At 39.3% G+C, this 13263-nt stretch overlaps 2 protein-coding genes across 3 annotated transcripts in view; both read left to right on the top strand.

Moving 5' to 3' along the window:
- Positions 1–1296, top strand: part of TMEFF1 (transmembrane protein with EGF like and two follistatin like domains 1) — a 74198-nt gene extending 72902 nt beyond the window's left edge. For both annotated transcript variants that reach the window (XM_040631667.1, XM_008707886.2), the window contains exon 10: positions 171–1296. In XM_040631667.1, the coding sequence (XP_040487601.1) occupies positions 171–255 (85 nt within the window). In that variant the 3' untranslated portion in view covers positions 256–1296. The remainder of the gene's footprint in view (positions 1–170) is intronic.
- Positions 1297–1414: 118 nt separating this feature from the next.
- Positions 1415–10762, top strand: CAVIN4 (caveolae associated protein 4). Its single transcript, XM_008707887.2, has 2 exons — positions 1415–2208; positions 9145–10762. Exons 1-2 carry the CDS (start codon positions 1801–1803, stop codon positions 9829–9831), a joined length of 1095 nt encoding a protein of 364 aa, XP_008706109.1. The 5' UTR covers positions 1415–1800; the 3' UTR covers positions 9832–10762.
- The last annotated feature ends 2501 nt before the right edge of the window (positions 10763–13263 follow it).

A 13263-nucleotide genomic window follows, 5' to 3' on the forward strand; every position in this document is an offset into this window, starting at 1 on the left:
GGAAGAGAGCAGTCTGACATGTTGGTCCTGAGCTTGTCTTGCGTCAGACAGCGTCCTGTTTCTCAATATGGCTTTGTGTGTGAAACGTGTATTACTTCGGAAACATTTGAAATACCTTAAACAAAATGACCTTTTTCTTTTCTTTATTATTATTTTTTTTAACTCAACAGAAAATGCCCTAAAAACAACAGAGGACGGCGACAGAAGCAAAACCTAGGTCATTTTACTTCAGATACGTCATCCAGAATGGTTTAAACTGATGACTTTTATATGTACACTAACCATGTGATGTACATTTATTATGTCTTTTTTTAAAGAATGGAAATATTTATTTCAGAGGCCTTATTTTTGGACATTTTTAGTGTAGTACTGTTGGCTCGTATTTAGAATATTCAGCTACAACAGTTTTGGACTGTTCAGTAGTCTTTGTTTTATGTTTTTAAATACAGAAATTGATTTCACAAATTTATACCACATGGTAATTCTAAGACTTGTTCTTTACCCATGGAATGTAATATTTTTGCAAAGATGGACCACTTCACAAATGGTTATACAGTCATACCCACTTCTTCCACAATGACCACAACAAATGACCAAGCATGAACTAAAGGTAAAGATGTTTACAGATTACTTTTCTTACAAAAAAAAAAAAGATAAAAAATCTAGAAGACACTGTGTTTAAATAGACATTTAAATGTTTTTGAGATTTAGTAACTGATTTTTTAGACACTGCCTATCGCATGAACTGTAAAGCTGTGTGTGTCAGATGTAAAATATTTATAAGCTGTATGGGTTGGGATTTGATTATTCCTCTCTTTGAAAAAATAATTCTGATAATTCGGAAGAGTATCTGGTAGCAAAGATGGAACGGATCACTGGGAAGTAGATTTAGATATTGTGAAAATAGTCTGTTTAACAAACAGATTGGAATAAAGCCTACTCTATCAGTTAAACTACTTTAATACACATTCATTTTTAAGAAAATATTTGTTTTAACATAAATAAACAAATTGTATCCGTGTTTGTGAATAAAATGCAAAAATGATTGTTAATGATTGGTGCTCTTAAGGTGAGCTTAAAAATTATCTAAGACCTCTATCCAAATTTGTCCTGTAGTAGTAGCTATATTAATAGATTGTTGGTGTTTAAAGATCTGAAGTGTGAGTAGAATGTATTCAGCTGTTTAACATGTAGTTTAGATATATGCATGTAGAATTTGAGAATATGTTCAAAATTAAATATTAATTTTAATACTTGGTTTGGAAAAGCATGTTATAATATAATGTTTTCACTATATGGCCTCTGTTTTGGTGTGTTTATTTACCACATTCTTTGCTCTTGATAAATCAGTACATTTAATATGTGAAGTAAGTAGAAAAAGATTTTTCAAAATTCCCCTTTGCTTTTACAAATACTGCTTAAAATTATCTAAAGGCAGAAGCTTCCCCCAACATGCAGCGTTTGCTTTTTTTGGTCATTGGGCTTTTCGGCTTAATATCAGTAACGTGGTGGCTTCGGGGAACTTTTTTTTTTTAAAGCTTTCCTCTTCTCTCCACACAGACTTATTTGAGTCCATTAGTCAGTCACCAAGCATGTTTGGAACAGTACCCAGTGCTCTGCAAGGGTTCATGTTGCAGAACAGTCATGTGTGGGTATTTGTAGTTATAAATACTTGACCAGTCTCCAGGGGTGGGGTTTCCAACCCTTTAAACAACCCTGTTGCCTGTTATCAAGCTAACTTTTTACTCTTAGTGCCCAAACTGATTGTGGTGGGACATCTTTCACTGAGAAATAACTAAAATGGAACATAATGGGTCTGCTTCAAATGCTGATAAAATCCACCAGAATCGCCTGTCGAGTGTTACAGAAGATGAAGACCAAGACGCTGCTCTTACCATCGTGACCGTGCTGGACAAAGTAGCCACTATCGTGGACAGTGTGCAGGCAAGCCAGAAGAGACTAGAGGAGAGACACAGGGAAATGGAAAACGCCATAAAGTCCGTCCAGATTGACCTGTTGAAGCTTTCACAGTCACACAACAATACAGGCTATGTCATTAACAAGTTGTTCGAGAAAACTCGAAAAGTCAGCGCTCACATTAAAGACGTGAAGGCCCGGGTGGAGAGGCAACAGATTCACGTGAAAAAAGTTGAATCCAAGCAAGAGGAAATAATGAAGAAAAACAAATTCCGGGTGGTAATATTCCAGGTAAGCTGGCCATCTGCGTTTGGTTTGATTACTGCAAAATTTTAACGTCCTTAAATTGCCAACCAGTCCTATGAGAAATTTCCAGCATCATATCCTAACTATTGTGTATATTCATGGAGTAGAGTTCTCTATCAGTGAGAATCCCAGGATAAAGCCATTTCTGTGTTGACTAATGTACTATCCTATCAGTGCTTGGAGTTTCTCAACCATTCTGTGTAATAGGAACTGTGGATCATAGCTGAGGCTATTTCTTGCCTTTGAAACTTAATATTGGTATCATTAGCCGTATCAGCTTGATGCCCTTTCAGAGACTGAGAATGTTAGTTCTAGAAGAGATCTAAGAAGGCTTTGGTTTAAAACCCCTCTTTGTTGTATAAAAAAAGAAACTGAGGACCTGTAGTCCCACAGGGTGGTTTCCCCCCTTTATAAGGGAGAGCCAGAAAAGCCTTAAACAGCAAAATGTAAACTTTTCAGAATATTATTTGTCCGTTGGAATTTTTACATGTGGTAATATGTAGGTTACGATGATAGTAAGAAAAAGTATTTCTTAACGAATAGTCAGGCAGGTGCGTTTATAGTTGTTAGTTTTACAAATGTTGGGAGTCATATAAGTAATTGCTTCCATTTGATTACTAAGTCTTTTGACTTCGTTTATTTAATATAGTAGTTTTAGTGTGGCATTATGTATTGTGCTGTGTTCCTATATGACTCTGTGTTTGGCATTCATATTTTTTGAAATAGGAACACATCCATGGCAAAATGCATGGTATCTGTAATATATTTTAAAACTCTTACAAATCAAAAGGAAAAAGTTGAACTCTCCTCCTGTGGTAGAAAAATGGGAAAGTCATTATCAGACTGTTCACACAAAAAATAAATGATCAGAATTCCATTTTTCCCTATTTAAGTATTTTCAGTGATTAAAACATATACTCAGAGTTTAAGGTAAAAAAAAGCCAAGCACTTTCATATTCTGGTGAGGGTATTAACTGAGTATTAACTGGTACAACATTTTTGGAGGGAAGTTTTGATATATAAATACACACACACACACACGCACACACACACACAGTGTTATCACAGTGTATTTTTAAAATGGATGGATACCCCTATGCATAGGAAAAAAACCTTTGAAGAGTAAAAACAAAATGAAATAGGAATGCAGCTGGAATATGTAGGCAGATGTTTATAAGACACGAGGGATGCGGGCCGCAAGGCCCCACAGCATTGTTTACACGTTAGACAGGTCTCCATCGTGCTTTGTTGACTGATAAAATTACACTGGGATGGCAGAGTAGTATTTGGGATCTGTAAAGACCCTGTTTTATTTAAGAAAAAGAGGCCAGTTCCAGTGTTAGTGTAAGTAATGGGGATCCAGATTTGGTACTAGAGAACATAGGATCCATTCTTCAGTTCACCTTCCAAGGGCATTAGCAGGAATGAGTTATGTTGCACTCTTCACTCGCATGGGGCGTGCCAGGAAACATTCTTGGTATCTAGCATTTCTCCTGAGAACCTTGTGCAAAGAGAGAACCAGGTACCAAACAAGATCTACAAAGGCTAGAGGAAAGGACGTTTCTGAAAAGTTCTAATTGACTTTTGTCTATTGACATAATTTTTGTTTTTTTACAGTTAAGATTTTCTGTATTCACCTATTTATTCCCTGAAACTTGCTGTTTTTTCCTCTTTGAGTTCCTATAATTAGTTGAACAAGAAGATAGCATGAAAAAGCTACTGAGAGGCGCTAATTTAAGTCAGATCTCGTTCCTTGTAAGATACAGTGCTGTGAAGGTTCTATGAAATTAGGTTGTTCGTGGAAGTGGCAGTTTGTCAGTAAGCAGCTGCTGTCTTTTATAACGGTAGAGCTTGTAGAGAAAAGATGAAGCCAAATAACAATGGATTTGATGATTCATTAGCTGTTAGACCACTATACAGTATGCACATGATTATACTCAGTTAAAATTAGTTCTTATACTTCATTCTCATAGTTAGTATGTATAAGTGGTTATAGTGAGATCACCTGTCCTACTAAATTGACTTGAAGCTGGAGTAATTCAGCTGTAGTATACTTTTGTTTCCATTTGGGTTTTTCCCCAAAAAGTCTTCCCAGGATACATCTTTTGGGGGCAATCTTTATTGGCATTTTATCTCCCACAGGAGCTTTTGCCTAATCCTGGACATTGACATAAAAAAGAATTATCTGCTCTTTGTCATACAATTATGATTTCTCTTTGAACGTACTTTCACCTTGATGACCTTCTCATGCAAGCCAGCCGTCGTACCAACTCTTCTAGCAATTTTGCTTACAAACCACATGCCTGCGGTTACCAAATGAGATATTTGGCCATTCCCTAATGATAAGCTCTGGACTTCTCTGTATTTGAAAGTCCCCTAGCTATGTTACTTTGATACTCAATCGAAGCCACTTTACTCTGACCATAGTACTTGCTTTGTTACAAAAATCATTTTATCTCGACTTTTACATAAAAGGATATCTAATAAGGGGTGCATGGGTGGCTCAGTTGGTTAAGCATCTGCCTTTGGCTCAGGTCATGATCCTGGGGTCCTAGGATCGAGCCCTTGGTCAGGCTCCCTGCTCAGCAGGGAGTTTGCTTCTCGTACTCCCTCCCTTTGAACAACTCTCCCTCCCCACTCGTGCTCTCTCTCTCTCACACAAATAAATAAATAAAATTTTAAAAAAGATATATAATAATTATTTGGAAATCAACTGTAACTAAGCCCCATAATCTTCAATTATTATTACAGCATATTCATCGTTACCTCATGGTATCTCTGACTCAGTAGGAATTGCAACAAATAGAGCCATGTAACAAGTACTCTCTCTGACTACCTTTGTTTTCTTTTTAACCGTGATTTTGTACAATTTGTGCAATTGAAAAGAAGGGTATGTGATTCCTGAGTTAAGCTATGTCTGATTCCTTCATAGCAAGATTGTGAGGGTTTTCACTCTACGAAGCAGTAATTATTCTTTGGCTCCTTCCTATTCTAATTATACCTTCTCAGGCCGTACCAGCCCACTTGGTGTTGCTGAAGCTACTCTCTGCAGCAGGTGTCAGGAAAGGAGAGGAATATTTTGCTGCTTCTCACTGATTCATCAGAGAGTTATGAGACGCCCACCTGCCTTTTCTTCTTTTTTAAGCTGCTAGACTCTCCAATCCTGTAGCCAAAGAATTTAATTTTAAGCAAGTATCCAAAGAAATAAGGTTCCAAAGGACCTTCTTGACTGTCAGTCTGATGGGTTTTGGAATAAACCTATTTCTTACGTATTTATTAATTTGTTTTGATTGAACAGATTTAATCTGGATCTCAAATAGGAACATAGTTTCTTTTAGAAACTTTAACTCATGGGTTCCCTTAAAAAAATCTCATGACCCTTAAAGTTTTGCCTGTTTAGTTTGGAAATAATCCTTAAATAATCGGGTTTCTTTAGCAGTTGTGTTTCTGGGCTGGTTCTCAAGGGTCCCCAGTGTCTGCCATGTTCTCAAATCTAGTCCTCATCCTCATCCTTTGACATATCTGACATAGTTGGTCCCTTCCTCTCTTCTTGAAACTTCTTTTCCCTTGGTTTCTTGGGGTGCTGCTCCCTTGGATTTCATCTTGCCTCGCTGGCCGATATTTCTCCTTTTTGGTTCTTCCTCATCTCTTCCTTTTTAACTATAGGTTCAAAATCCATTTATCTGTCCAAACACCAAAATCCAAAAATTTCTAAAAAAGTGTTCATAACATACTGGGTAGCAAGACCTATGGTTGACCTGAACCCATTTGGTGGCAAAACTGACCAGAAATAGCACAAGACTGTTTATACTCTTTATCCCACCTTAGAGTGAATATTCATATTCATGTCACAGAATTGTTTCTTCCCAAGATCTGACTGGGAAAGTAATGTAATATATTGTTTTCCCCAAATCTGAAATACTCTGAATTCCGAAATGTACCTTGGCCCCAAGAAGTTTGGGTAACACTGAGTGTTGACCCATTCACTCAGTCTCTTAGGAGTCTCTTTCATCTGGCCTCATGATTTTTAGTTCTTGACATAAATGATTCCTAAATTTATACTCTAGTCCAAACCTCTTTCCTGAATTCCAGGCTCGTATACACAGCTGCCTACTTGACATCTCAGATCCCAACCTTCCCCTCCAGTCTCTTCCTCCTGCTTTCTTCCCTGTGTCAGTTATTTGGAAATCTATCCTCCCGTTGCTCAGGCCATGTACTTGAAAATCATCTTTGACGCTAACACTCTACATCCAAATCTAGCGGTAAGTCCTGTTAGCGCCTACCTTCCCAGGAGATCTGGAATCCGACTGCTTCTCAGCATGGCCTCTTCCAGCACCCACATGCATCTCTCACCTGACTACCTTAGTGGTCTCCAGCTGCTCTCCTTGCTTCGTATCTCACCCCCTAGGGCTTGTTTTCAACAGAGTGATCCTTTTACAGCATGGGTCAAATCATGTCACTATTCTCAAAACTTTTAAAAGGGCTTCCTATCAGGGGTGCCAGTTTAGTGAAAAGAATTTTCATGATAAAAGTGTGGGGGGGGGGCGCCTGGGTGGCGCAGTAGTTAAGCGTCTGCCTTCGGCTCAGGGCGTGATCCCGGCGTTATTGTATCGAGCCCCACATCAGGCTCCTCCACTAAGAGCTTGCTTCTTCCTCTCCCATTCCCCCTGCTTGTGTTCCCTCTCTCGCTGGCTGTCTCTCTCTGTCAAATAAATAAATTAAATCTTAAAAAAAAAAAAAGTGTGGGAGGGGCGCCTGGATGGCTCAGTTGGTTAAGCATCCACCTTCGGCTCAGGTCATGATCCCAGGGCCCTGGGGTGGAGCCCCGTATCGGGCTCCCTGCTCCTCGGGGAGTCTGCTTCTCCCTCTGCCCCTCCCCCAGCTCATTCTCTCTCTCAAATAAATAAATAAAATCCTTAACTTTCTATCAAACTCAGAATAAGAGCCATGGTCCTTATTATTGGATATAGAACCCTACATGAGCTGGCCCCCCCACTACTTCTCTTACCCTCTTTCCTCCTCTTCTTGCCCCTTGATCTCTCTGCTCCCATCATACTGCCTTCCTTGCCGTTTTGGTTTTCCTCCCAAATATATGCATTACCTTTCCATCTTGGCTAGGATGTCATCTTATCGGTGAGGGCTTTCTAAGCATTTTCCTTAGTCACTGTAAATCCTGCTTCCCTACTGTATTTTTCACCTTAGCATTTACCACCACCCAACACAATATATATTTACCTTGTTTATTTCTCTCTCTACAAGAATATAAGCTCTTTTACTCTGTTTTCTTCACAGGAGGTTCTCAGTTCCTAGAACATTGACTGGTGCATGGTAGGTGCTTAGGAACTATTTGTCGAACGAAGGTGTATACCCTATTTGAACAGTCATTTATTGGTATAACTACCTTGTACGAGGCTTTCTGATAGACACTGACGGTAAAACATAGGACACATCTCTGCTTTCATCGAACCTATTATTTACTCAAGGCCTCAGTATAAATCAGTAGAATTCCAGTTCAATTCTAACAGTGATTAACTGTTGTAAGTAGAGGTGTGGACGTGTCATTCTGGTGTAAATTAGAGAAAGAATTAGCTTCTTGAGGGGAAGGTTGGGGACATTTGAATTGATTCTTGAAGATTTTGTTGACAGAGCTGAAAAGGGATGAAAGGCATTAAAAGAAGCAAAAAAACAAAGGTAGTAAGAAAATATACAAAGTCACGGAGAGATGAAAACACTGTTTGAGGAGCAGAGAGCGGTTGTGCGTTGCTGGATTGGAAAGTAGGTTTAGCTCAAACTGAGGAGCCTTCTAATCATATTAAAGAACTGAACACTCTCCTGCGAGTATTGATGAGCTCCCAAAAGTTTTAAAGTAGAGAAAGGATGTGATCAGAGCTGTGCTTTAGAAATTTTTCCCAGGAAATACTTACGTGATGCTTTGGAGGTAGACATATTATTGCAAAAGTTCAGGCTTGAGATGACAGAGACCTGAATTAAGACAAGGAGGAAGGAGGAGGGGGCAGGAGTTATTAAGCGGTGTTATCGATGGTGCTCGGTGACCTCTTGGATATGGGATGAGAAGGAGAAGAAATACCTGGGTTGAAAATTCTGAGATTTCTATTTGGGTGACACCTGGAGGGGGGTTGGTGGTGAGAGGCCCAGGAAAAGCAGCTGTGGAGAGGATGCTGTGTGGACCTTAATTTTTGGACATATTAAGCTTTTTAAAATTTTACTTATTTATTATTTAATTTATTTGTGTTTAAGTAGGCTCCACGTCCAGTGTGGAGCCCAACGTGGGGCTTGAACTCAGGACCCTGAGATCAAGACCTGAGCTAAGGGGTGCCTGAGTGGCTCAATCAGTTAAGCGTCTGCCTTCAGCTCAGGTCATGATCCTGGGGTCCTGGAATTGAGCCTTGTGTTGGGCTCCCTGCTCAGTGGAGAGTTTGCTTCTCCTTCTCCTTCTGCCCTCCCCCTGCTCATGCTCTCAGCGCTCTCGCTTGCTCTCTCAAATAAATAACATCTTAAAAAAAAAAAAAAAGACCTGAGCTGAAACCAAGAGTCGGATGCTTAACCAACAGAGGCACCCAGGCGCCCCTTGGACATGTTAAGTTGAGGTGTCTCTGTTACATCACTGTAACATCTGTCTGTCATTTAGAAGTGTGTCTTCATCTTAGGAGAAGGGAAGAGGTAAAGATAAAATATTTGTGAGTTTGCTTACTGTTGGATCTGAAAGCAGAGGAGGGGATCAGGTTGCTCCCATTGAGGTTGGGAGACGAAGCAACAAGAGACAAGGAGAGAGAAACCTTGAGAAAAAACCAAGAGTTAAGGAGCAGGCGGAGGGCGCACCGCCCATGGAGGAGATGGAAAAGGTGTGGCCACAAGGTAGAAGAACTGATATCTAATGTGCTTCCTTTCTCTCTCCCTCAGGAGGACATTCGGTGTCCGACATCCCTGTCTATTGTTAAAGACAGAAGCCTAGCTGAGAATCAAGAGACCGATGACGATGTCTTTGACCCTCCCATAGATCTGTCTTCAGATGAAGAATATTATGTCGAAGAAAGCAGATCTGCCAGGCTTAGAAAGTCAGGCAAGGAGCGCATTGATAATATCAAAAAGGCATTTTCCAAAGAAAACATGCAGAAGACACGGCAGAATTTTGACAAGAAAGTGAACAGAATTAGAACTAGAATAGTGACCCCAGAGAGGAGAGAAAGGCTAAGGCAGTCGGGAGAAAGGTTAAGGCAGTCAGGAGAGAGGCTGAAACAGTCAGGGGAAAGGTTTAAGAAATCCATTTCTAACGCAGCTCCCTCGAAGGAAGCTTTTAAGATGCGTAGCCTTCGGAAAGCTAAAGACGGAACTGTGGGCGATGTGACCGAAGATGCGGAGGAGGTCAGGGAAATGGGTGTGGACATCATTGCCAGGAGCGAGTCTCTGGGCCCCATCAGCGAGCTCTACCCTGTTGAGCTCAGTGAAACAGACCGCGAGGAGGCCAGGGCGGTGTATCCTCCCAGAGAAGGAGGGGAGATCTCAATCCCTGAGCCTTTGAAAGTTACTTTTAAACCCCAGGTGAAAGTGGAGGATGATGAATCTCTTTTGCTAGATTTAAAGCAGTAATCATAAAGAGGAACTAAGCATAATATAAATATAAATCTCTTTAATCACAGGGTTCTAGTTTAAATAGTATAGTCATTTACATCGATGACATGATATAGTCATTTACATTTATAAAATAGTGTAGTCATTTACATTTATATTTGTTTAGAGGAAAACATGAGTGATATGGCTGGTTTTGTTTCTGATGTTTAAAATCTTAAAGATAACACAAGTATTCTATACAGTTCCTTGTAACTTCCTTGGGAATTCCTTTTTCTCCCCTGGGCTTTTATGATTCTATCAACTTTCTCTTTTAAATCATTCTCACGGCAGCTGTGGGTTCTCAAGTTTTTTTCTCTTGCCCAGCAGGAAAGTAGTTTCCTAGCAAGGGCCAATTAGGTGTTTGGCGTCTAACATAGGTGAATGGCAAATTTGTAGCCATCATTTGCAAGTGAACTCTCGACTTTGGTCTAGATGGATATTGTGGCCAAGCTCGAAGGGGAATAACCCATGTGTGGATTATATCATGCATATGTTCAAATAGATTCATTAGTCAATTAGTAACCACACCTCTTTTTGATGCTTTTGTGTAAAAAAAAAAAATGAAGTTCTGGATTTGAGCATTTGGTTCTGGCATTATAACTTTGCTTATACTAAGCCACTTGGCAAGTCACCTGCTGATAAACTCATCAGTAAAATGGAGAGGGTTTGTCTCTCCAATCTCAGAGGACTGATGTGAAGATCAAAGGAAATGTTACACATTCTGGGGGCACAGGGAGCACATCCAGAGAAAACAAACCCCACTGGTTCCTCAGGAACAGAATTGAAATAATTGCACCTTCTGAAAAAGACTTGAGCACCAAGCATTGAGGACCTAGTTTGGACAGAAGCTAAAGTTGGTCTTCAGAAGCCTTTTCACAGAATAAGAAATAAAAAATCAATGTTTGGGTGACCTCTTTTTTGTCCAAGTCTAAAATCCAACCTTGGGTAGGGTCTTATAATGTTTCCTGGAAACTCCTTTTCTAATTTTTTTTTTGGATTTAGAGCTATGGTAGACTAGAGCAATCTTTGAGCTGCATGAAGCATAAAAACGGTGACTGTGTGTCTTCAAGAGAACTTTCTAAAGTCTTTCCTGATGCAGTGGGTTTGGAAATGACCTCATGTTTCTGTTTTCCAGAGGGAACCCCTCAGGGCCTGTCTGTCCAAAACAGTGATCATAGGAATTCATCGTAGCTGGTTTGAGAGGAAGCCAGATTCCACTTCCATTAGCTTTAGATCTAGCCAATTTGGAAGTAGATATTATTGCTGAAGAGAGAAATGGTCATACTGGTTCTGCATTTCTGGTATGTTTAAATCTGGTTTTGTAATGGGGAAGAAATGATGGAATTGTTGAATTTGAAGAGTTTAGACAGGCAGCTTTCCAATCAATTTGGGGTGCTCCTATAGTAGTTAAAAATTATAATCAACGAACACAGACACACAGAGACAGACACACACAAATCAGCTTTAAAGTATTTGACTTGATTACCCAGGTATTTGGGGTTGGGAGTTTGTTTCAACATCATTTCCTCTTCGCTCTGCATGAATACATAAAATCATGAATTGTGCATCTCCGTTATCTTTTTATATTGAAAACTGAAGTGTTTACAACATTCTTTGAAAAGAACAATTAAAAAAAATGTTGTAGTTTAGAAAGAGCTTGGATGCCTCGTCACATATTTCCTTAAAGCCATAATAAATTTGAATTTTAAAAAGATAATATAAAGTTTGATGTTGGTATCCTATCTGTAAATATTTTTACTAAAAATGGATGCAAATAACATGGCATGAATTTGATATAGTAACCCTTCTCATAATAGATATGTTTCTAAGTAAAGAGGAATATAAGAAGTTATAAGCTTTTCCATTTTTCTAGCCCTATGCAGAGTAAATATCAATTGAGCTAAAATATTTTTCTGCGAATATTACTGTCAAGGAATTTTTGAAAATTTTGTTTGCTTGCTCTGACCTATTTTATCACCAAACTTGACATTATGGAACATTTCCCATAGAGATACATATGAATTTTGATGTGGAAAGCATAACCTGGTCAGCTTTTCATCCTGGTAGATTTTATACAACCCCAGAAACACAATTGAATGTTACCAGAGTTTCACTGAAACCGTATACTGCTTTCTTGGTACTAGGATTTTTTTCCTCCATATTGCTCTGTCTCTTGACATTCTCCACCGTATTTAGGGTATTTCTCAATTCCACATTCATAATGGTTTCTCTTTTCACCCCGTTTTCCTGATGTAAAGAATTTCTATTTATTATAGGCTGTAAAATCACACATTGCCATTTAATGCAAAGAATATTCTAGTCAACGTTCCTTAGTTCGGAAGTTTCAGACAACACAGAACAGATTTTCTGCTTATTTTACTCTTTTGTGTTTTTGAAATTATACATGTTAGATTCTAAACAATTTATTCAGTAAAACCATGAGCAGGATTTATCTTTTTTTCCTTTTATGAGGTCAAATCGTGCAACAACCATAGACACCTGAGGGCACAGAGCCTCGGTGGGGCGACTCTGCCTCCTACACGTGGCAGATCCAGGGGCTTCCCTCTGAGAGCTTATGGTGGCCTGGTTCTGGCTTCTTCGTTAAAAAACAGGCCAAAGGTGAAATAGTGGTAAGAGGAGCGTGAAAATCCAGCTTGCTAGGAGTGTGTGTGTGTGATCTCCCTTCAACAAGTTTTCATGAATTAAAAATACAAACTGAAATACACTGTTTTCATTTTGACTTCATTCTTTGCCCTTTATGCACACTTAAGGGTTTGGTTTAGAACAAAGCTTGAAGTTCATTATGACTCTGTCAGGTTCTGTTACATAAAATATTTCACAGAATCATTGTTACCTGTACAATTCCATTCCAGGCCCAAATTACTGAGCCTTTCTTTTTTTCCCCCCTGAGACATGTTTTCTATAGCTTCTTTTATTGAACCCTTCCAAAATAATTACAGTTTACATTCCCAAAATAAATTGCTCTGGCATCTTTGAGTCAAGACTATGGGGAGTGAAGACTATGGTCTCATCCTCAATTCTGTTTGAATTTTGGGCATTCTAGTACCTGGTCTGTAGTGAATGAAAAATGAAGAAGCCTTAGTGCTGAATTTTGCATATTATTCTTGTGATGCGTGGGGATTTATAGCTGTCCTTCCTAGGTCAGAATTCTTCAGTGTATTTCATAGGTAGACAGGGGACCTAGAATAAGTACCTCTTCACTGTGAGTCTCTTAGGACATCCAAGTATCCCTGAGAGGACGGAGTGGAGTGCTAGAATATACTCAGGCTTTGAATTTACTTTGCACATCTTTCTAAAATCAGCTGTGCTTGTCTAGCCCCTCCTTTCCCCCAACTGCTCCTCCTCTTAAGGGCTTTGCTAGTGCCATTTGTCTCCCTTTCATTCTGGGAG

Source organism: Ursus maritimus, unplaced genomic scaffold, assembly GCF_017311325.1.
Source record: "Ursus maritimus isolate PB19 unplaced genomic scaffold, ASM1731132v1 scaffold_17, whole genome shotgun sequence".
Lineage (NCBI taxonomy): Eukaryota > Metazoa > Chordata > Mammalia > Carnivora > Ursidae > Ursus > Ursus maritimus.